The sequence below is a fragment of the Balearica regulorum genome, chromosome 3, assembly GCF_011004875.1.
Source record: "Balearica regulorum gibbericeps isolate bBalReg1 chromosome 3, bBalReg1.pri, whole genome shotgun sequence".
Lineage (NCBI taxonomy): Eukaryota > Metazoa > Chordata > Aves > Gruiformes > Gruidae > Balearica > Balearica regulorum.
This window is the reverse complement of record NC_046186.1, coordinates 60,539,154-60,565,023: the sequence shown is the minus strand read 5'-3', so window position 1 is coordinate 60,565,023 and position 25,870 is coordinate 60,539,154. Positions and strand designations below refer to the sequence as shown.

General features: G+C 39.4%; 1 protein-coding gene across 2 annotated transcripts in view; it reads right to left on the bottom strand.

The window, feature by feature from the left end:
- Positions 1-25,870, bottom strand: part of LAMA2 (laminin subunit alpha 2) — a 379,509-nt gene that overhangs the window by 276,376 nt on the left and 77,263 nt on the right. For both annotated transcript variants that reach the window (XM_075748052.1, XM_075748053.1), the window contains exons 2-3: positions 11,702-11,872; positions 7,372-7,484 (exon numbers count right to left, since the gene is read on the bottom strand). In XM_075748052.1, the coding sequence (XP_075604167.1) occupies positions 7,372-7,484; positions 11,702-11,872 (284 nt within the window). The remainder of the gene's footprint in view (positions 1-7,371; positions 7,485-11,701; positions 11,873-25,870) is intronic.

The window sequence follows — 25,870 nt, the reverse complement described above, 5'->3', positions numbered from 1 at the left end:
TTCAGAAATGCCACTTCCCAAAGTATAATATGTGCCACTCAAATAGTAAAGTCCATGAGTCTAAAAACTTACATTCTAAAAAAGTACTGAAATACACTTCAGGAAAAGTGGGACTGCAGTGATTTCTACATGGAGCCAGAACACAATTTTTTAGATTCCTTCCTCCCTTCCCACAGAAGGAGGAGAGGGGATGGGATGAAAAGACAAGGTGAAAGAGCTGGACACTATCAGAGTTTAAGGAACTTAAAACTGATGAACTGCAATTGCTTTAAACAGAAGTCAACTACATAGTTTAATCAGTTATTCTTGCTCTTGCATCTTACAAGGTGCACCTTATGAGATCTTATGAAGCTCTGAGGAGTGTCAACTACTTTCTTTTTCTTCAGAAATATATGCCTGGGAAGGAAAACCTGGACACTGAACTGATCCTCCACAGTCTCAAGGAATTAAGATATACTTATTGAGTCCAGAATTTTCTGCCACAACATTAACTCCATCCAAGTTCCACACATCTACAAGTCATATAAAATACTCCAACACCACTTTTAAAAATATAGAGTGTATAGTAAAGAAATCAAACCCCACATAAATATGCTCCTGGCACAAGTATCTTAGCAATGTCAATGGTATTGCCAATGTCCTTGTTCCCCACAGCAGCAGGGAATTTGTTAATAAAAGTGTCCTGATGTGTGTAGAAATCAGAAACAGATGGGCTGACCACCTCACCTCAAACCGCCAACTGGTTTCCCTGCATATTTGCCAGTTTTCTTTAAAGATACTCTACTAATCTTCCACATCACTGTGAAATTAAACCAACTGAGGACCTGGGACACAATGAGTACTGGCAATATGTTCTCCCTGGAAGTCTAAGCATTTCTGTTTTGCCAGCTCTCTTCTCTGCACTTCTTGAAGAGAAGGCCTATTTTCTGTCTTGCCAAACATTGCACTTGCCAGACCTGGACTGCTTGTGTTGCACTTGAACTGCCCAGCAGTCTTAAGACGAAACCCACAGACCCTGCACAGCCAGTAGGACTAAGAGATGCAGAGCAGCAGACAGCTTCTGTGGGTAATTTGTGAGTGCTTTAGAGATGCAACAACCTAGAACACCGATGAACCCACCCTGCCAAATTCGGATCTGCAGTTTCACTTTCAGGAACCGGGATAGTTCAACCTCTCATTGTAACCTCCATTTAAATTCATGTGAGCAACTCCCAAATAAATCTACATGCATATTTTGACCTCCTATGCACTTGCTGGATGAAAAGCACTGTAAAAAGTAATTTCACATGTACAGCTACAAATGGTGTTCCATAATATTCTTGTGAAATAGATAAGATAGTGACCGTCAAAATGGCTAAAAAGCCTAGAAAAGTGAAGGTTCAAGACCAAATTAGCAAAAATGTTCAGAACCAAATAGTCCCAGTTTTCAACACATATTTTTATAATTAATGGGGTACAAATTTCAAACATACTTTAATGAATTAGAAACCTAGTCTCCATTACAGATAAAAGCTCTTTATAAGTATTATGGTAAACCTCAACTGTTGGGAGAAAAGAAAAAAAATACTGCATTTTTTCCCAACCTGACTGATAATATTTTGGCTCCTTCTGAAGTTAAATGTATTTTGTTTCTTCAGTTTATTAGTTATTGCTAACTAGTAATCACCATTTTATATGGCTACACTGTACAATAAAGTAAAATAAATATGTGGCTGCCCCAAAAGATCAAGCATTATATAAATGAAGAAATTGCAATTATTTTCCTGCTTTTTTCATGAAATTAGGATTGCTAAAAGCATTCCATGTACTGTCATAATTACCAGTAATAACACACAAACTAATGCATTCCTGCAATTTTCAGTCCATTACTTGTAGATTTGTCATCTGTTATTTCTATCTCACAAAAAGAAGTTAAGCATTTTTCTACTTAAAGCAAGAATTTACCAACACAACATAGCAATTACTGAATCTCCTATAAGCCAAAGGTAAAGAATTGTATTTCTTTTAAGTGAGGTCTCAAAGATATCTGGTGACCTTCATCTTTCATAGTGACTGCTACGCATGACACTAGCTGGAAGAGAAATTTCATATTTTACTGACTACTTTAATAAAGCTGACAATGCTGTGTCTACAAAATACCCGAATAAGCAAACAAAACCTCCTAATACTCCTCAAAACCCAAACGACTCTTATTTCTTACTGAGCAGTCTAAAACCCACACAAACTGCAACATACCTTTTACTACATTTTGGGGAACAAAACTGTTGTTCTGTTCACATAAGGTGGTGAGTAAACATAGCGTGCATTCCTAACTGCATGGGTTACTCAGATCATAAAGCGTGTGCCAGACAACATTAGTGACACAGGGCCTTATCCCTGTCATACACGGAAACCTCAACACTGCTCCTGTTCCAGCCAGCACAACTGAAGGGGCTGAAGAGAAGGTATTGGCTTTAGTACTGCAAGAGGACTGCCAAGCTTTCTTTGAACAATATGCAAGAGAACATGGGAAAGAAACAGGCTCAACTATGAGCCTTGCCTCATTTAAATAAAATAACAACAACAACAACAACAACAACAACAAAAGACCCCCAACCCCACACAAGGCACAGTGCAGTATTTTCAGAGTGCTGTCAACTGGCACACAAAGGCGGCTTTTAAAGACATTAGAACAACCCATACTTTTTCTTCAATATAGTCACTGACTCTGTAGTTGCTGTCTTTTAGTATATTAGAAAACCCAAAACTTTCGGAACTGCACAAATTTTCTTATTTCTTATGGCAATCTACATACTGACATAGCAGAAAAAAGCTCTAGTTTAGCAGACCAGACCTAAACAACTACACAAGTAAAATCACTGAGGTGATGAAAAACGAGGATGGTAATTTAGTTCTAATGCCTGAGAGCTACTCACATATTAACAGATCACAGCCAACAAGAGGCACAATCCCTTGCTGTACAGGCAAACTAGTTAATAACTCTGAAAGTTTAACAGACATTTAAAAAAACCCACAACTGTTTAATACACAGGAACTTAAATTCAAACTTCCGTAAAAAGGTTTAGTTCTGCTGATTGAATGAGAAATGCACTTTGAATATTTTTGCATATATAAGGCCAAAGACTCAGATGTTTCTGCCAGTAACAGAGCGGGTTCCAAAGCCAGAATGCTAATAATTCTTCCAGGATTCGAAGACTCTTCCAGGTATAAAGACTACTGCCTTCCAAGTACTTCAATGTCACATATACACAGTAGTTACAAGAATTTTTACCATCAGATTGTTTCAATGACAGATTTTTTTACAAGAAATAAAGGACAAAACCCTAGATATCCAAGCATTATTCTTTGTTAAAACTTACTGTAGTTCTGGGTTGTGGACTAAGTTAAGACTAAGTTTGATCTCTTAGAACAAAATTGCATGTACGGATGCACACCAATGTCTCAATGGCCTGCCTTTCATTTCACTGTATTTATTTTCTGACAAACTATGCTTTATTCAAGACTCTTCATTTGATAATTAGCTATTGTCCTCTTTAGGTATGGCTAAATGAGAAAGAAGGGAGATAAGGACAGTGTGTTGGTTTTGCGTGGCAAGGTTTTGGTAGCGGGGGAGCTACAAGGGAGGCTTCTGTGAGAAGCTGCTAGAAGCTTCCCCTGTGTCTGACAGAGCCAATGCCAGCCGGCTCCAAGATGGACCCGCTGCTGGCCAAGGCCAAGCCAATCAGCGCCTCTGTGATAACATATTTAAGAAAGAGAAAAAACAGTTAGAGAGAGCTTTTGCAGCCAGAGAGAGGAGTGAGAAGATGTAAGAAACTCTGCAGACACCAAGGTCAGTGCAGAAGGAGGGGGAGGAGGTGCTCCAGGTGCCGGAGCAAGATTCCCCTGCAGCCCGTGGTGAAGACCATGGTGAAGCAGCCTGTCCCCTGCAGCCCATGGAGGGAGGATGAGGGGGTATAGAGATTCCACCTGCAGCCCGTGGAGGACCCCATGCCGGAGCAGGTGGAGACACCTGAAGGAGGCTGTGACCCCATGGGAAGCCCGCGCTGGAGCAAGCTCCTGGCAGGACCTGTGGATCCGTGGAGAGAGGAGCCCAGGCCAGAGCAGGTTTGCTGACAGGACTTGTGACCCCGTGGGGGACCCACGCTGGAGCAGTTTGCTCCTGAAGGTCTGCACCCCGTGGAGGAGACTCACGTTGGAGAAGGACGTGAAGGACTGTCTCCCGTGAGAGGGACCCCCACGCTGGAGTGGGGGAACGATGAGTCCTCCCCATGAGGATGAAGAAGCGGCAGAAACACCGTGTGATGAACTGACCGTAACCCCCACTCCCCGTCCCCCTGTGCCGCTGAGGGGGGCGGAGGTTGAAGCCGGGAGTGAAGTTGAGCCCGGGAAGATGGGAGGGGTGGGGGGAGGTGTTTTTAAGATTTGGTTTTATTTCTCATTCCTCTACTCTGTTTTGCTTAGTAATAAATAAGATGAATTCCCTCTCTAAGTTCGGTCTGTTTTGCTTGTGATGATAATTAGAGAATGATCTCTCCCTGTCCTTATCTCGACCCATAAGGTTTTTTTTCATTGTACCTTTTCTTCCCTGTCTAATGAAGGAGGGGAGTGACAGAGCGGCTCTGGTGGGCACCTGGCCCTCAGCCATGGCCAACCCACCACAGACAGGCAGGTTCCGAGAGAAATCAATAAACCAATAATAATAATATGAAATAGAAAACTGATCTCACTGAAGATATCACAGAGGAAGGGGGAGCTAGGAAGGGGAATCTCTCTCCAGTGAGCCAGAGAAAGGGCCTTTCCTTTTTTCTTAGCACATGGAAAACAGATTATGATACTGTTTCCCACAGCATTCTCCTGGAGAAACTAGCTGCTCGTGACTTGTACGTATGCACACTTTGCTGGGTAAAAAACTGGCTGGCTGGCCGGACCCAAAGAGTTGTGGTGAATGGGGTTATATCCAGTTGGCGGCCTGTCACAAGTGGTGTTCCCCAGGGCTCAATACTGGGGCCAGTTCTGTTTAATATCTTTATCGGTGATCTGGACACAGGGATCAAGTGCTCCCTCAGTCATTTTGCAGATGACACCAAGTTGTGTGGGACTGTTGATCTGCTTGAGGGTAGGAAGGGTCTACAGAGGGATCTGGACAGGCTGGATCCATGGGCCGAGGCCAACTGCATGAGGTTCAACAAGGCTCAGTGCACTTGGGTCACAACAACCCCATGCAACGCTACAGACCTGGGGAAGAGTAGCTGGAAAGATGCCCGGAGGAAAAGGACCTGAGGATGTAGGTCCACAGCCAGCTGAACATGAGCCAGCAGTGTGCCCCAGGGGCCAAGAAGGCCAAGAACATCCTGGCTTGTATCAGAAATAGTGCGGCCAACAGGAGTAGGGAAGTGATCGTCCCCCTGTACTCAGCACTGGTGAGGCTGCACCTGAAGTACTGTATTCAGTTTTGGGCCCCTCAGTAAAAGAAGGACATTGAGGTGCTGGAGTGTGTCCAAAGAAGGGCAACAAAGCTGGTGAAGGGTCCAGAGCACAAGTCTTATGAGGAGTGGCTGAGGGAACTGGGGTTGTATAGGCTGGAGAAAAGGAGGCTGAGGGGAGACCTTATCACTCTCTACAACTACCTGAAAGGAGGTTGGAGCCAGGTGGGTGTTGGTCTCTTCTCCCAGGTAACAAGTGATAGGACAAGAGGAAATGGCCTCAAGTTGCACCAGGGGAGGTTTAGATTGGATATTAGGAAAATGTTTTTCACTGAAAAGGTTGTCATTCATTAGAACAGGCTGCCCAGGGAAGTGGTTGAGTCACCATCCCTGGAAGCATTTAAAAGACGTGTAGATGTGGCGCTTAGGGACATGGTTCAGCAATGGACTTGGCAGTGCTACGTTAACAGTTGGACTCGATGAACTTAAAGGTCTTATGCAACCTAAATGATTCTATGATTCTATGTTTTGTGGTCCGATTCAAGTTGCAGACAAATATGGGCCAGCCACAGACCTGAGAAGATTTGGGGGGGATTAACTTGTTACCTACTTAATTGAATACCAAAATGGTCAAGTTTAATAGCATAATGAATAAATTTGGTACCAGATAATTATTCTGTATTTATCTTGGCATAATAAAAATAAAATTATTTTCCATCTACCCTCAGATCCTCTTGCACCTGTGTGCTAGTTTGGGTGGGGATGGAGTTAATTTTCTTCACAGTAGCTACTACAGGGCTATGCTTTGGATTTGTGCTGAAAACAGTGTTGATAACACAGGGATGTTTTTGTTACTGCTGAGCAGTGCTTACACAGAGCCAAGGCCTTTGCTGCTCCTCACCCCACCCCACCAGCAAGGGGGCTGGGGGTGCACAAGGAGTTGGGAGAGGACTCAGCCGGGACAGCTGACCCCACCTGACCAAAGTGATATTCCATACCATATGACGTCATGCTCAGCTTATAAACCTGGGGGAGTTTATAAAACCTGGAAGGGGAAAACATTCAGAGTGATGGTGTTTGTCTTATCAAGTCACTGTTACACGTGCTGGAGCCCTGCTTTCCCGGAGAAGGCTGAACACCTGCCTGCCCATGGGAAGTGGGGAATGAATTCCTTGTTTTGCTTTGCTTGTTGTGTGTGCTTGTGCTTTACCTATTAAACTGTCTTCATCTCAACCCACGAGTTTTCTCACTTCTACCCTTCTCATTCTCTCCCCCATCCCACTGTGGGGGGCGTGAGTGAGCGGCTGTGTGGGGCTGAGCTGCTGGCTGGGGTTAAACCATGCTAACCTGGAATTTATGTAGCATTTTCGTAAGCATCATATAACTGCATTCTATATAGCTACATCTGTCAAGCAAGATTCCACTAACAAGAGGCAATTTGTTTAAGGACCTCATTAGCCAAACTCCTCCCTTTACCCAGGCTGTTGCTCAAAATAACCCATTGTATGCAAATGTGTCTCTAGCACAGCTGATCTATTTTTAATGTATTTAAGTATTTTTTGTGTATTTAAGTATATAGTACTATGTTACTGAAAGAAGAAAGAACACTACCCTGAACATAAACTTTTATTCATATTAATTTTCCCTGAAACTGTCTTTTAATTGTCTTTAAAGAGCCAAACCAGAAGTTATCATGAATAAAATACTTCTAAATAATTTTAAACATGACTTCATAAAAATATGGATTAAATAATTATTTTTAATTTGGTACATTATGTTACACTCAGTGGGTCAGTCAGAATTATCCATATAAACAACAGAAAGTTATAGGAGAAGCTGAGCGTGTCTTCATAATATAAAAGCAACATAGACCAAAGAGGAAAATAATCCAGGTGATCTATTGTGCAAGAAAGAAAGTCTTTACAGAAACAAACAAACAGAAGTCTACCTGTTGGAGGTCCAATGTAATGGTCACATAGTGATATTCAATTCCATTCTGGATACTAGGGCTTTGCCACCAAGTGTTCTTGCCATCAATTGCATTTGTTATCGGATGTCGTTCTGTTAGAACAGCAGAAATACATAAATATCTTTCAAAATTATTAGGAGATTTAAATGTTTTTAGATCTAAAATCTACATTTTAGTACAATTACAGAACTAATGAGGCAGCACTTTAAAATAAACACCCAGGAAAGTAATTTTCTTCTACTCTTGAGGCACAGTCATGCTTAATATTACTGGAATACTCATCTGATGTTAGTTTAATTTTGGTTAGGATCACAAGAAGGTGATTCAAAACACCACAATGCACTTGGAAGCTCTCCTGATTCTATAGAAAATGTAGGCATCTAAATCACACGAACACTTCCTGCAGTCTTCCAAAGTTTCAAGTACTGTAAAGTCATTAAATGTTGCAATAGAAACAATAAACCAGGAACCTAAGATACGGTGTGCAGGGAAAGCAGTAATACTGGTACTTGCATATCTAAGCACACATGGAAATAATTCAGGAAATAATTCAGAAATTACAGATGAAATGATTCAGAAATCATTACAGAATATATTTCTCAACTGGAAAATTGTCTGAGTCACATACATGCATATAAAGAAGGTTTGCTTGGTTATAATCCATATTAAAGTCCAAGATGCATTACTTTTCATGTCTATGTTTACTCTGCTGCAGTGTCCCAAATGAATCCCAAATAACAGGGCTAAGAATTTATTTACAGAATTGAATTCTTCCTAGATTTCAAGATCTTCTAAATTATTGAAGTTTGCTTAAACAGTATTTTAATGTTATTTAGACTGAGAAAAATCGCACTCAACATTTTCAGGCTACTTTTTGTGGTCAATTCGTGTTTCTCTCCCGTACAAAATGAAGAATAACATAACCTCAATTTTAAGAAGTATAAAATCTATATTTTGAAGTCCCTAATTGCCTAGAGCAAGTCTGTACATTATGGGAAAAATAACTCAAAGGAAATTGAAATACAGACTTTTTTTTCTATGCAAGTTCTGTCTGTAAGAACATAGCAAGACAGGAAAAATCCTACCCCTCTCATTAAGGATGGCTTTCTAAACTGACAGGTTTTCTTGATATAAAACTGGAATATGGTTCATTACTAGCTAGTCCTAGAATTGCAAATAATTAATTCATGAACTGATTAATTTACTTGTTATTTTAATTATTACTTAAATCAACCAGCCAGATTGATAGTCTTTGTGTCTCTGGTTTTTTGCTACATCAACCACCTGCAGAGGACAGGAGTCCTAGCTCATTAAGGGAAGCCAGAATGTCTGAACATATTTAAAGACACAATTAAAGTGTTTTGTGGGAGTGAGGGAAGGCATAATCCCTCAAAATTGAAAATGCCAAAAATTTCATTTAAATATCAGATTATTCAGTGGCATTAGTGGGCACCAACATTGCAAGTTAGAATACTGGTGCTACAAGTGATGTTATTAGTAGCTTTATCTTTATATTGAAGAGAAAAACAAAACACACCCATGCTTTACATGTTGTCAGTTCCCACAGCTCTGATCATTTTCACAAACCTTGGCTTTAAATGAGTGCTAGCAAAAATCTTCTGTAAATCAAACCCAGAGCTCCTCAGTAATTGTGACAGAAGCTGTCTAATTGGAAATTTTGATTTAAGTCTCTTCAGGTGAAATTCATATAAAGGTAAATCATGAGAAGGAGGGCTGGGAGATGAATCAACAATTAACTGTAATCACCATTATGAAAGTTTAATCATAATTAATTTGAAAACACTGATTAATTGCTGGCATGTTTTGCCTATTTAAAAGGAAGGGAAAATAATATAATATTTGCAAAAAGGACTGGATTGCAAATGCAGTTGAAGGACCAATCTCCCTGATGGATGGCAAGGGGGAGAACTTACAGAGTGAGCCCATCAAACTGTGCTCTTTAATTTGGTCTCACATGTGATTAACCAGGGAATTTGTGTTCATTTCCTACTACAGTAATTAAGGGGAGGCACTCCAGACTCATACATTCCAGGGGGATCATTTAAAGTCTGGTTACATTACATGGTTCTCCTATTAATGAGCCATCTTTGTTTAAATAAGGCACTTCCTTCTGCCAAATGAACATTTAAAAACCTTAAAATGAGATGTGGTTGGCAACAAAAGACTAGACATTATGAAGCTGAGAAGATTCAAGTTTTTAAGGGGGTAGGAGAGGGGAAACACAAATATAAATCATTCAGATGGAGTTTATATATATATACATATGTATGTCTCTATATACACATACATTAGCGTACACCATCTGATATCATAGGCAGGACATAGGAACAAAGCAATCCAGATCTGGTTTAGGTTTGGTTTCTGAATTAAACAAACCTGATATAGAAAAAAAAACTTGCATGATGTGCATATGTTTCTAAATACCCATTTATAAAGAAGGGAAAGAAACTCTTATGCAGCGTCTGCCAATTGGAATGGTTCCAAAAGCCCCTGAAATCTTCTCTAAGACACACTACTACAATGCAACATAACATCTGAATGCTTACATTGCCTCAAAATCATGTGACCTTTCCTCAGAAGGCAGCATTTACTACCATTAAAAAAGACATCAAAACTTGGAAACTATCTTGGGGAAAAAATGTAGGTAGCAACTGTGTTCAGACAAATGAAGTAGTCTGTACTGGGGCAATTATAATTAGCTTCACAAATACAAGATGGGGAGCCAATGGATAGGTAGCCATGTAGCAGGAAAGTATCTGGGGATTATCATGGGCAATTAGCTATATATCTCTCAGTGGTGTCACACCATTAAAAATGGGAAATATCTAAGTAAAACATGTAAACAGGAATATATTCTGTTCATTCTGAAGCAAACCTGCATCTCTATGCAGTGCTGGTAAGAGCTCAGGTGAATTTTAATGCAGATGAAAACCTCTAGAGAAAATTCAGAGAACTGCAGTTTGCACAGTTAGAGATCTAGAAAATACAACTTAGGTGGAGAATGAAAGAAGAGAGATAGCCTCGTGTAGAAACTAGACAGAGCAGCAATATCGTCAACCCTCAACTAAGTAAAAGACTTTTGTAAAGAAGAAGGGAATAATTCATTCCTTGTATTGACTGAATTAGGAGAAAGGTAACATGAATTTCTGCAAGGAAGATGCAGATTAGCTATTAGGAAAAGACTTTGTAATGGGTAAAATAACTCTAGGAAGGGTGGCCCTGGAAGGACATTTCTAAGGAGAAGCTAAACGAGCTTCTGTCTGGAAAGCTACAGACAGACATAGATAGCTCATCCTGTCTAGAACTAGCAGGTAGATTAAATGTTGTCTTTTTTTTTTTTCCCCATAGTTTTAAGCACATGTTTAAATGTGCTTAGTCATGTGGTGTACATGTATCTGAACTAGGTTTCAGAGGGAAACAATCGGGAAAAAAAAGAGAAATTGTCTCCATGCTTCTGTGGCTGTGCTTCTTCCAACGTTTTATCTATTCAATTAAAAGCTGTCTTAAGTGTCTCTGCACCCTCTACCATATACAGTGCCAATATACCCACAAAAATCTAACAATGTTAATGCTATTCAAGTCTTTCACTGCAAGGTCACATGAAATTAAACTTTTATGACTTGACTAAGAAATTTTCTTAGTTCAAATCTTCCAAACTATCAGAAGCATACATCTCTGAAGCAGATGATAACAAATTTATACTTGAAAATTGATTTTGCTTCTGGGTAGTGTTTAAAAAAGCGATGTTAGCAAAGATCAATTTTAATATGAAAAACTAAGCAATTAAACCAAGCAATGCTCTGTTATCTTATCTTTTTTTTTGCTGCCTCAGTCAAACTGAATTAACATCAAACAAAGAAGAAAAATATCCAAGACCACAACAAAATAAAAGTGGAGCTGGCCCTAAACTGAAATTTCAGATGTTGCTTAGATCAGCCAAAATGTTTAAATTCCACATGTAGGTATGCAGGTAAAAGTCATCTGGTTTTCATTCATGGTCAGTATATATCAAGAAAATTCAACAACACCTGTAGATACTTAATTTTTCTAAGTCTGAATTTAGGTGCTCCACTTTAAGCATCTGAATTAGAAAGTTCAGTCTGAGGAGTATACATAACAGATACAGATTTTGAAGTACCAACAGAAAAGATGAGTAACCTAATTTAAAAAGAAAGAGACATACATTTCATAGTAATTGGGCCAGTAATATACAGTTTTGTTTGCCGAGTATCTACAACCTTTGGAAAAAAATCTTTTTAAAGGAACAAAATGAAAATGGCAGACGTACGGTGTGGAACCCTGCTCCTTTGATCACAAATACGGCACTGAGGGTTCCTTGCAGGCTGTCCAGGTACATGTTCAACAAGTTTGCAGTACATTTCCTGACCCTTTTCTCCACAAGTAGCATTGGTTGTGATGAGAGCATTAGTAGCCAGGTTCAGCACTGCGGGAAACAACCCTGCAAACAAAAAGAAATAAAATCATAAACAAAAGCAACAAAGGTGACTTTGGCAGCACAATCATAAATGAACATAACACATTAAAGAGAAAGCCTTAGTTTTCAACAACTATGGAAGTAATGAAGCACAGAAAAGCACCAACAACTTTGGGTTTGAATCCAGAGTTTGGACATCAGAATAAAGCCATTATACTGATGGTTTCCTCATTCCCCTCTAAAATTCAAATTAGTACCCTCTGGTTATATCCTGAACAACAGCAGTATGACAAAGGAGAAAGTATGGAAACACACAAAGCATCTAAAATTATTTTTTTTCATAATCAAACCTTGTGTTTCTATCCAATTGGACATTGAAACATTGTATGCAAATTACCTCTGAAAAGTCTTTATTATTCTTCTTTTCTGCTTACATCTCCATGGGAAAGCTTTTTCTTCACAGGCTGCATTATCACAGAATCATTTAATGGTCTGGGTTGGAAGGGACCTCAAAGATCGTCTATTTCCAACCCCCCCTGCTGTGGGCAGGGACACCCTCCACTAGACCACGTTGCCCAAAGCCCCATCCAACCTGGCCTTGAACACTTCCAGGGATGGAGCCTCCACAACGTCTCTGGGCAACCTGTTCCAGTACCTCACCACTCTCGCAGTAAAGAATTTCTTCTTAACATCTAATCTAAATCAACCCTCCTTCAGCTTAAACCCATTACCCCTTGTCCTGTCACTACAGTATCTCATAAACAGTCCCTCACCATCTTTCCTGTAGGCCCCTTCAGGTACTGGAAAGCCACAATTAGATCTCCCTGGAGCCTTCTCTTCTTCAGGTTGAACAGTCCCAACTCTCTCAGCCTGTCCTCATAGGAGAGGTGCTCCAGCCCTCTGATCAGCTTTGTGGCCCTCCTCTGGACTCTCTCCAGCAGCTCAATGTCTCTCCTGTACTGGGGCCCCCAGAGCTGGACGCAGTACTCCAGGTGGGGTCTCACCAGAGCAGAGTAGAGGGGCAGGATCACCTCCCTCAACCTGCTGGTCACACAGTTGGCTTTCTGGGTTGCAAGTGCACACTGCTGGCTCATGTTGAGCTTCTCATCAATCAATACCCCCAAGTCCTTCTCCTCAGGGCTGCTTTCAATCTATTCCCCGCCCAGCCTGTAGTTGTGGTTGGGATTGTGCCGACCCATGTGCAGGACCTTGCACTTGGCCTTGTTGAACTTCATGCGGTTCACACGGGCCCACCTCTCCAGCTTGTCAAGGTCCCACTGGATGGCATCCCTTCCCTCCAGTGTGTCGACCACACCATACAGCTTGGTGTCATCGGCAAACTTGCTGAAGCTGCACTCGATTCAGCGAACTTATATTACCGTATATTACTATTCTGCTTAGGACCTCATAGTCACCCTTGTCATCAGAGCAGCTAAGCAATTTATGCAGCAACATGAATAGCATCTGTCATGTGTGGTTTCCCTTTTCTCAAGAAGAGGATAATATATACAGCATTATATCTTTTATGGCAGTACTTTCAGGTGCACATGCTGAGTGATGTATTAGGATTCTCATTCAGTACAGCACTTAAGCAAATGTCTGAGTGCTCTGCTGAACCGAGTTCCTTGTAGCAGTAAACTATAAAAATTATAAACCGTATGAAGAACAATCATTAAGGTGGGTTACTCTCCTTCCCACTAAATACTGATCAAAACCTTTGAGCCGTGATAAAATTGATCCATGGAGACAAAGTGCTATGATATGTTGAATGTATACATTAACCCCTCACATTAAATCAATCAGTTTTGCATCCTCAAAAGTGTAATTTGCCATGGCTGCAGATTAAACCAAAACAACAAAAAAAATCTAAGGTATGGATTGGGATCATCTTCAGATTTATTTGATGACAATTTCCACTGGCTCCAAACCCACCCTTTTGCAATTCATTCAGCTTCTAACCCTATTGTATTATTATAAACTTAAAATAAGGCTTCAATCAAAATTGAATCTGCAATTATTGTACAGACACAAGGCTCCCTTTATAATGACTTTCCTTTTCCTCCTCCGCAGATGGACAACACTATTCAACCAACTCCTTTCAGTTCTTTAACTCCAGTGCCCTCCTTGTCTCTGAAATTAACCTGTATGCCATTTAATTACCAAGCTTGGGTGGTCACAGTACAGCTGTCCTCTGACATTGTGAGTTAGTGATTCTCACGCTTGCTTTAAAAACATGTTAAACATACTGCTTGAGCAAGGCAGCCCATTAGTTACTAACCTGGCGAATTTGTATAGTCAATCAATAGTTGAGATTTTATTGATCGTGTAGCTTGCTTCTGTATAGATTACAGCCCATTTTCATCACATTTAAAGATCTATACAGTTGGTCTTGTATTTTTAGTCAATGCTTTCAGTGATATTTGCTGCCTTCTACAATGGGGGCACATGGTAAAATCTGTGAAAGCATTAGCCAAGTAGATGAATTAATAGTTGTGGAACTTCCTATGTTGACTTACAGCCTCATTATTCTCTAGTTAGACTATACAAAGTTAACAGTGTAAAAGCCAGTAATCACTTAGTCTTATCAGAGTCTGGCATTTGGTTTGGAGTTAAGTATTTTATTCGCTCAAAAGTGAACCTCATAAAAAGGACAGAATGATCCTACATGCAAGGAATTGCAGTAGATGGCATCAGGAGAATAAATCCTTCATAAAACAGTGTAACAGCTGAAAAAGAGCAGGCAAAAATCCTGCAAATTCACACAGCTATAATAATATTACATGTTGTATGTCTATACACAAATCATACCATTCTTCCAAGTTTTAACTCAAATTTTAAATGTAAGAGACAGAAGTAAATGAAGAATACTTAAGCAACTCACCAATTAGAACATAATTTCATTCTCAGGTAACCTCTTTTACGTACAGTGCAGCTTAGGGCAAAACTACCACACAGCCTTGCCCTTCATCAGTACAAACACAAGCACTGAAACCAGCATTGGATGTTTCACTGAAGAGACCACGTCAAGATCCAGCGCCCGAGAGAGAAGCGCATCTCATTGCATTCCCTGCAGGCTCACAGGAGTGGATCTGGCAGCCAGAGAGCAAGAGATGCACAAAGTGCTCCTACACTGCACTCAGCACTTCACATTTCATATTGATTAATTCCCCAGCCCTGGAATTTTAACAAGTCAAAAATTATAATTAACAAATAAAAATTTGAAGCTTTTTTGAATAATCTTTGTTTGTGAGGAACAGGGGGCTGGACTCCATGATCCTCATAGGTCCCTTCCAACTCAAAATATTTTATGACTCTATGATACTACTTTGTATAGCCCAAAATAAGGCTTTGCTTTTAAAGAGCATTTGATGCGCAAGCCTGATGGAATGGAAGACTCAATACTATTCGTATTGCTTTCTAGCAATTAATATATGTAATACTTTCACAACATAGGCATGAGACTCTAGTAACACAGAAGATGAAAGCATCCTTTATTTAGGCTCTTTGACTATGAAGTAAAAATGTGAATGTTCATGATACTAGTATATACTGTTAATCCTTTCTAAGATTCCTGTCTTTCTAATCATAAATCCCGAGGAAAAAGGGAAGAGAGCTCAAGACACCACAGTTCATTTTTTAGAGAATTTTGCCTTATTTTTCATGATGATAATTATACAGAAGAAATATTTTAAAATTAGTGTACTAGTTTCGTGCTTCTTAAAATTCAATTTCTCACTAAACTATAAAGTTTATTTAGTTATCAATCCCACCTTGAATTCTATGGGCATCATGCTATGAAACACTTCCAAAAGCATCATCTGCTGTAATTACAGACAACTATTCTTTCTTTATTGCCAAGTACCTTTAGCAATCATTTGCTCCAGTGCAAAGACTGAGTAAAATACCTCTGAGTCAGAAACACATTATCTCTATTTTGTGTAGCTCAAGTGCAAGCACAGAAATTCTACTCTCTTCAACTGCCAGCTACATCAATCTTTTCCCTCCTTTGTGTCACTAGCAAAAAACAGATTAGCATTCATTTCTAAATGTAAAAAAATACCCAAATTCTAGCAATTGCAGGGAGGAAATAGGTAGAAAAGATTGGCTTGTAATTAGGCTGTGGGTTTAGCAGCTTGGATTCAATTTCTGGTTTTCAACAGACTTCTGTTGCATGAAGAGAAAAACACAGCCTCAGATTCTCACCTATGAAATGGGTATGGTCATCTTTCTGCTTTCCACTTTGGATTTTAGAGCACAGAAGCCCGACAGTTTGTTTAGTATCGACAGGTGATTAAACTATGAAAGGAAAATAACACAGAAGTTAATCAAATTCTTTAAAGTGGTTAACATGCAAGGGAAATCAAGAAAGCTGCTCTATTCTCTACAGAATTAGTGATGATAAGTTTATTGTGAACACAAACGGTTTTAGAGAAAAACTGTAAAAAATGAAAAGCAGCGAATCACTAGGAATAGCTGATTTTTGCCTACAAACTCGGATGTACTCAAGTTTTACGTTACCACTGTTCTAGTTAAGTAGTGTGTTAGTTAAGTAAGCTATCATGACATGTGAGGGAATGACCTCTCATGAGATAACAACCAAAAAAAAAAAGGAAAACAGAGAATAACAATGGAAAACCACAGCAATCTTTGCTGAATCCCATTTTGTTCAACAGTTACACAAGTAACTTAGAAAATAGGATAAAAAGTAAGGTGACAGTTTATTTATAATAGATATTATTCAGGATAATCAAAATAAGGACAGATCACAAAGGTAGAAAAATTTCATGGTATGGTATGTCTAGGCAATAAAATGGCAGATGAAATCGAGGAACTGAAATTAATACACAGGGGGAAAATATGATAGACTCTGCACTAGCTATTATCACCCCTGAAAGCATTATTATGGATATTTCAATGAAAATATTAGCTCAAGAAATCGAAACAAAATGTCATGACATGATTGCATAAATCCATCCATAATGACAAGTGAAATACTGTATGATATTCCTTATCTCTCATCTCCAAAAGGACATGGTAGAACTAAAAAAGATAAAGGAAAGTGTGACAGGATCACAGCTGTGGATCAACTTCTGAATGTGGACATTAATAGGCTGTGACTCTTCTACTGGGAAAAGAACTGATTGGGAGATGTAGAAAATTACATAACTATATAAAATCATAAATGGGTAAGTGAACATTTGGAAGGGAACATGGTAAGTTTAGTTACCCTTCCACCACAAATTGGGGGTGCTGAGTCAACTTATACAGAAGTTTTCTTCATTGATTGGCATTTTTTGTCTGTTTATAAATGGACCTGCTTTTCATTATGGTATAAATTAAATTTTAGAATACATGAATAAATTCTACTATGAAATGGTTTTATTCCAAAAGCAGGAATGGATTAAAAACCAATTAGATTAATACATAGAACAAGGGTTCCTCTGGGGCTGTTAAACATGAAGGCCTTGGTGTTGAACTGTCAGTTCAGAATATCCCTAAATCACTGGCTGTCACAGGGTTTTATCCAGGGAGGCATCACTGTACTCATTCCCTTTCACATTTTTCCTCAATAATGCCTCTAATACCTACCTGTAGTTGTTTCTTACTAAGGTTGGTAGCTCATATAGCCCAATATCAAGGTCCACCCAAAATGGAATAGAAACTGTAAACTTAATTTTGTGTGGTGTTGCTAATGAAACCATAATTTTTTTGCCAGCGTTCATTTTTTCCACCAGCTATTGTCCTCTATACTACTTCCCATCAGTACCTGGCATCCATAGAGGTCTCATTAATGGCTACTTATCCTATAAACCCTTAGAACATTCTCTGAGATTGGTGATTTCCTTGCAGCTTTCTGCAAAGTAGTACTACCTAATTCATTTTCTTATGTTTTCTAATCTCGTTGCATAAAGGAAAATAACAGCCCAGCTTCACATGCTTTCTTTTACGTACTTTTCACATTTCCTCACCAACCTCCAGCTCATAAAAGCTCAATGAGTATCAGTGGAATAAAAGCCACCAATCTGACGCCTGGCACCTTGCCCTATTTCATCATGCCCTATTACCTACTCCTCTGCCAAACTGACAGATTTTCTGCATGCTTTATTGCAGTGGTTGAGATCAGCAGAAGCACATGAGCTACACAAGTAGCAGGTACAAGACATTTTCATAAAGCCTGTCAGCTGTTGAAGTCAATCTCATGCTCACTCTCACTCTCCTCCCAAATAGCGCTATTTGATTGACCTTCAGAGCACACTGCAAGACCTTGTTGATTTCCCTAGCTGAGAGAGGATGGAGGGATTCTAGGGGGAAATCAAAGATATTAACTATATCTCCAGCTGCCGAATAGTGATTACAGGTTCATTATGAAGTGGGGATAGCCACTGGGGTAACCTACTTTTAAAATATGTCAAGGAGCAGCTACAGCAAAGGAGGGGTACTGAAAATAGATACGAATGTAAACAAAATAATTACCTTATTTTTACATTAGCCTTCCTACCATCTACCAGTTCTGACACGTTTTTCTTTCCTTCCCTTCACATAACCCATGGAAGATTGCAAATACCGTTTCAATCACATCAGTATCCTACATCTACAGAGCAACTGGTGGGATACATCTCACTAAAAGGACACTCCAGCATTACCATGGAAGTAGGAATCACAAGCAAAGAACGAAGACCAAGATTATAACCTATGTAGCCGCCTGCTACTGCACGGATGAAGCAGCAGTCAACTTGAGCAAAAAACAAGGAACCACCAATTAGTGATAGGAGATGGAAGACCGCAGCAGAGATATTTGCATGGAGATGAAGGAAGGAACTGTCTAAGTCAGTGGGGGAGACTGGGAAAGAGAGAAGAAAATTAGAAGGAGAAAGACCACTGCAAAGATACTGATAGAAGGCTCTATATGTAAACTTTCCTCTTGACAGATAATGGTTGGCACACGAAATTTTGCATTCAGTATTATTTAATGTCTAGATGGTGAATACACAATGATAAGATCAGTGCCCCATTTTACTGAGGATAAAATTAATATAAATAATTGCAGTCCCTGCACATATTAGCAAAATGTTAACTTTAAAAAAAATCATTACTGGTTTTTAATAGTATTTTCAAAATACTTCCAAGATAGAAGACAAACTTTGGTTTACCAACTCTGGGATTTCTTTGTTTCTTATTAAAGCATTAGAACTGAGAAAATGTTTTTCTCCTTCAAAGAAAGCTCTGTTCAGACCTGCATATTCCTATTCTCTCTTCTAAACAGACCAATATTTGGCACTGTGTATTTCCTTCAATCTTCTCAAAATATCCCTAGTCTCTTCAAAGAAGCAAATAAAACAGCCTGCCTAAATATGTCTAACTTTTCAAGCCAATCTTCCTAGTCTATAGAGCACTTTGAAATGTTCGTGCACTCAAGCAGAGCTGTTTGCCACTGAATTTGTACTGAAAAGACAAAAGAGAATATGTCAATTTCAGATGTTCTAAGAAGTGTCACTGGAAAAAGAGAGCCTCGTCTGCTGCAGCGCGGAGCTATGCTAGGCTGTGGGAACACAGTGGGGAGAAAAAACTGGGACAAAACAAAACAAAATGTTGCAGCACAGAATAGCTTCCAGCTGTGCACCACAGGGAATAACTTAATGCGCTCTATCCACAATGTAGATGAAGAGTTTTATACAACTAGAAAATAAGCCCAATTTGAAGAAATAGCTGTCCAGACACAACAGAGCTTGCAGACTGAAAAAAATTGACACTAAGCCCATTTGTCCAGAGGAAAACGAAATTGGAAAATAAATATTTCAGTCCCTGTTTATGTCACTTGCCCTAAACCACTGTGCATTATAGTGCTGTTCAGTAGTTATCCTTTTTTCCTTCCAAAGGAAGTGGAAAAGTAGTTTTCAATGTTTGGTGGTAGAGGTGGCTTGCTTTTACTTTCAGGTAATTCTCTCTCTTCACACTGACTAACGTAACATACATCCTCCTGCATATTTAACTTCAACACAAAAGACATAGTACAAAACCCTAACCTGAAGAAGTTTGATAGCAAAGCTATTATCCTTACAAAGTAACAGACTCATCTGAAAAAGGGTGTATCGATTATCTAGTAATATTACCTTGCCTCTCCACATCTTACAGCACTCAGAATCTGTAGCGACTTTGCTGATTTTAATAGCAAAACACAATCAGTTTTACAGATTGGGAGACTGAGTGAAAAAATTGCTATTGGCTTACCCCAATATTATATTGTATAAAACATACAAGCATTCTCCTAGCTTTGTAATGAAGTTCCTTTTTCCTAGAGCTGTTACAGAACAGAAAAAATAGGTGAAGATGAAATCCTGTCTCCTTGACATTCATGGCAGAACTCCAACCAAATCAAAAATCCAAAGGACAAAGATTTAATGGACATCTCATTTTCAAAGGTATTTATGCACCCAGTCTGAGTCAAGCACCCATCGATTTTCAAATATATGTCTGTATTCTGGCACAAATTTTAAAGTGCAAAATCCTAGTTGTACAAATACCTTATCTGTAGAAAGAGTGCACTATGCATAAAGATGCAAGCAGCACTCTTTACAGTTATTAGCCACATGACCTTCATTAAAACCTTTGCAATGCAGTAGTATGGTCCTGGTCAGCCAAGCAGGCCTAACAAGAAAAAGTAAAAGGACCTCTGAGATAACACTGATCTACTTACTGCAAACAGGAATTCTCCCAAATCGTGTATCTTCTGTTCTTAGATAGCACACATCAATTTACAACTTTCCCAAATGTTGTGGTTTAGCCCCAGCCAGCAGCTGAGCACCACATGGCTGCTTGCTCACCCCTTCCCCGCCCCCTCCCCCCGGCAGGATGGGGAGGAGAATGGGAAGAAAAGGGTAAAAGTCATGGATTGGGATAAGGAGAGTTTAGCGGGACAGCAGAGAGGAAAGTAACAACAACAGTACTTATAACAGAATATACAAAGCAGGTGATGCACAATGCAATTTGCTCACCACCCAGAACCTGATGCCCAGCCCATCCCTGAGCAGCAATCTCCCCTCCCTGGCCAGTGCGCCCCCACTTATATACTGAGTATGATGTCATATGGTATGGAATATCCCTTTGGCTAGTTTGGGTCAGCTATCCTGGCTGTGTCCCCTCCCAGCTTCTTGTGAAATCTCTATCCCAGATGGACACCAAATTGTATAATATGACTAAAAATGTCCATTTTTGTTCAGTTCCCACATCTGAATACCAGTGTCTCCATACGCAAGACACTGTAGGTTTGGTTCCCCCTCTCATGCATTTCCCTCTGTTGTAAAGAGGGTGAGAGAGAGACTAGTATGATTTGTCTGTCCCAGTTCCATCCCACTGAAGGAGAAAAAAAAAAGGATTATCACACTGAATAAAAATTTAAAAAAAAAAAATCAGAATTTCTCAAAGGTAGAGTAGAGCCTGGGAAAACTGGAGCATCCAGATGCAATTTACTGCTAACTTTGGTCTTGACAAAGCTATTGTTTTATGCAAAAAACCATGGTATACATTGTCTTGGACAATAAAGAATATGAAGCATATTACTATTTTTGCAATAACTTAAAAATGAATGTTCATTGAAACCACACTGCAGTGTCAGAATTGGCATGTCCTTGAGTCTCCAATGCTGCCAACTTAAACCGCTTTCTGTTTAAGTTTGCTGAGATGTTTGCTGTGTTCTTTTACAAGAGGCAACAATGGTATGGAGGCTAATAAAAGTCATCCATCTATTCATCAGCATCTACACTGATGAAAATATCCAAACTGATTTTGACATTATAAAACCAAAGAGCAAATGGAAAAGCTGATCTTACAATACGTAAGAGTTTCCATGCACTTACTTTTACCCTGAGGATTCAGACAAAAATAGTTTAAGGTATGTTTCTCTCAAATGATGAGCTTGAATAAGCATTACGTTCAATTCTCATTCTTTCAACTGATTTATTTCTTCTACTCTCCTGTAATGCTTTACAAACACATACTGATAAGGATTCTAAAAGTTTTAACATATTCTGGTAAAATATGAGACCACCAATTAGCAATTTCTATGCAGAGTTCTTAATATCATCTTCAGAGAATTAAAGAATGACTGAGGCTGGAAGGGACCTCTTATCTAGCCCAAACCCCTGCTCAAGTAGGAACACTAGAGCAGGTTGCCCAGGACTGTGCAGCTGAATTTTCAGTATCTCTAAGGATGCAGACTCCACAGCCTCTCTGGGCAACTTATTCCACTGTTTGACCACCCTCACAGTAAAAAAAAAAAAAAAGTTTCTTATGTTTAAATGGAATTTCCTGTATAGCAATTAGTGCCCATTACCTCTTGTTCTGTCACAGGATACCACTGAGGAAAGCTTGGCTATATTTCTGTATCACCCCTCTGACACACACATATTTATACACATGGATAAAATCTCCCTGAGACTTCTCAAGCCTAAGCAACCCCAGCCTTTTCAGCCTCTACTTGAACTGATGCTCCAAGTCCTTAATCATCTTCCCAGCCATTTCCTGGACTTGCTCCAACATGTTCATGTCTCTCTTGTACCAAGGAGCCCAGAACTGGACACAGCTCTTCTTGTGTGCTTTCATCACTGCTGAGCAGATAGGGAATGATCACCTCACTCAACCTGCTGGTGACACTGTAACTAATGCAGCCCATTTACCTTTTTTTGCCACATTGCTAGCTCATGCTCAACTTGTTCTCCTCCAGGATACCCAGGTCCTTCTCTGCAAAGCTGCTTTCCAGCCATGTGGCTCCAGTTTGTACTGGGTGCATGGGGCTGTTCCTTCCCAAGTGCGGGATTTTGCACTTCCCTTTATTGAACTTCATAAGGTTCTTGTTAGTCCATTTGTCCAGCCTGCTAAGGTCCCTCTGGATGGCAGCATGGCCCTCTGGCATATCAGCCACTCTGTCCAATTTTGTATTGCCTGCAACCTTGCCAGGGGTGCACTCTGTCCCATCACCCAGGTCATTTACGAAGATGTCATACTGTATTGGCCCAGTATTGACACCTGGGGTACATCACTAGTGATCTACCTCCAGGTGGACTTTGTGCCACTGATCACAAATGTCTGGCCTAGCCATTAATTTTACAATCATCTACCTTGCTGTCCACTCATCTAACCCATATTTCATCAGCTTTTCTGTGAGGATGTTATGGAGACAGCATCAAAAGCCTTAATACAGCTAAGATAATATGCACTCTTCTCCCATCATCCACCAAGCCAGCCACCTCCTTGTAGAAGGCTATCAGGTTGGCTAAGCCAAATTTTCCTTCCATAAATCCATGTTTGTCTTAAAACCAACATTTTAGCTACATGTACCATTTACATTTACCATTTTATGTGTATGTGTTACTTAAACCCAAGCTACATAACACCCTGTTAAAAATGAGAACTCAGTTGCTCTCCTCGAATAATACTTATTCGTAAGGCCTTACACTTTTGATCTGTTCAGTGCACGTAAAGCACAATTAGAAAGATTGATTCACTGATTACAGCATTGGAGGCAGAATGCAAAATGTATTCCACCACTCAGACTCCCAACTTTCCATAGAATAGAACAAGCTATCTCTATTTCATTTCCATACAGTCAGTATTCTGAGGCACAAATTAGCTGAATAACTGAGAAATATGAAATATTGAAAAAATGTTTGATAAATTGCAAAATTAAAGTGTATATTTGTGTAGTAATACAGATTGGTGTTTCCTATGCACTGAGTCAAGAAACTCATCAGTTATATATAAGACCATGACAGAATATTTTGACCATTCTCTGTCAATTTTACTGTATCTTTTATTCTGGTACATTGAAATAGCTGTTGTAAGTTATATGCATTTGTTAACCACAGACTTTGCTACAAAAGGGGTACTAAATACATATATTGGTAAGTGCTGTAATAGTGTATTTATATATTTAGAATTTTATATATATGTAAGGTATACAGATATACAAATATAATAGACAGTGCACCTGTATCTGCAGTCAGTAGTTTGTGTCTAAAATTCTTCCTGTTTCATGAAAACAATAGAAAATGTGCATGATTTCAGTATCTAATATATATCTTATGAGAAAAAATATTTAAATAAAATTTAATAATATTAATTTTTTCCATGAGAAAAACATCCCAATAATTTCCCTCCCTTACATATATTTTGTCCTCTTAACCTGAACCGAGACTGAATGGGAAGATCAAATGAGGTCTGAGCAGATGGCTTTCAGCAAACCAGTGACAACATACCATGGTTTAGAATTTGAGACAAAATGTGCAACCTGGTATACAGTTTCTGCTTGTAACTGCCAAAGACATCTGGCTTAGAATATAAGCCAGCTTGAACATCCCTACCCATATTTACTTTATCATTCATGAAAATTAAATTATATCAGTATCTCTTAATACTTCTTTGGTAAAGCTGTGCCTATCTGTATTAGTGGAGACCCTCCTTTTCTTCTTTATAAAAGTGGACTCAGAGCTGTCACAGATGTCACATCTTTACATTCCATTAAAATCAGACAGACCTGCATACAGATGAATCCCTGCATGTTGCTTTAAAAATGCATGGGATGACACATCAAGGAAAGGAATCCTTCAGGTCTTCCAATAGGATTTTAACGAGCTTCACTGGTACTACTGTCACTAGTATGACATTTATTTGCATGATTAAAGGTTTTAGCAATGGACTCTCAGCTGGAGAACAGTTTCTTTTTCAGAAATCTGAAGCAAATATACATCTCTTGGGTTTTCCTTTGGCTGGCCTCATTGTTCTGAAAGTTAGGAAAATGTCCAAAAAATAAAAAAGTTTTCAGGTTCCCCACGTTTGTGTACAGCAACAGCTTTTTATGTAGCTTTTTCTGATCAACAGAAGTTGCTTTCACTCACTCTAGGTGACAGACTGCTCAGTTTGTGGAGACCTTAACTTCTACACTTTTTTAATTGTACATGAACTGTCCACTGAAGCACATAGTTCCACATTATAAAATGAGACTTTTAGCAATAGTATCGACAAGACGTAGCTGATTTGCATTCATACAAAAAATACATCTGAAATGTAAGGTCTTTGTAGACTTATCAACTTGACAACATTTACGGGCATGCCTGTAAGAACTATGATAATTGTCTCTAATATTTAAAACTAATTCTAAAACTTTAGTGTTCTCTGAATCATTTACTGGTCTGGGAAAGAGGAAGGGAAGTGGGGGCACAAAAAATCAGAGCTAGATGGGTTAGAAGAGTGACAGGTTTAACTGCCTGTAACTGTATAAATCCACACCCAACAGAGCTGGCTAATAAAAGCACCTATTAATGCTTTCCAGGTAACAGTGATACACTTGATTATCCACTCCATGGAGTCTATTTACTAAGAGACAAAAACTGAAGAGAATGATTTCTTGATCAGTGAAAAATTAGAAGGGAGGAATTTAGACTCAGTACTGAGACCTAAAATAGGCAGGAAACATAATTTTGCATATAGGCAGCAATGAAATGCAGCACTCCTTTTATGCAGAATTGGGGGGATTTTGATACATGAGATAGGGTTGGGCAGGAGGAGGTCCATTTAAGGATAAAGAGAATAAAGGAGTAGACATAGCCTTTGTCAAGAGAGAAAGGGTAAAAACAGAAGTTCCTGCAAGGAAGAAAAGAGAGAGAGAGAGAGAGACTTTTATAAGGGAAAAGGATAAAAGAACACTCAGCAGACATATTGCGTTTAGAGGTTTGGTGAACCCTAAATGTAGAGGAAAGAAGAGAACAGCAGTCTTGGTGACCCTTCTGCTTTTGAAACGCACACGACCTGATGCAGGGAAGCAGGAAGGCGAGGAGAGCGCAAGACGTTCCAAGTGCATGTGGGTGACACCTGGAGAAGCACTGTATCCCTCGCATCAGGGCACAGGGTAAAAAAGGCAATAGGTGAAGTGGTAGCAGCAGGGCACAGAGAGATCTCAGGGGCTGAAAACAGAATAGCAATAAGCACATTCAGCAGTAGGAGGCAAAAAGTTGGGTAACAAAGAAAACT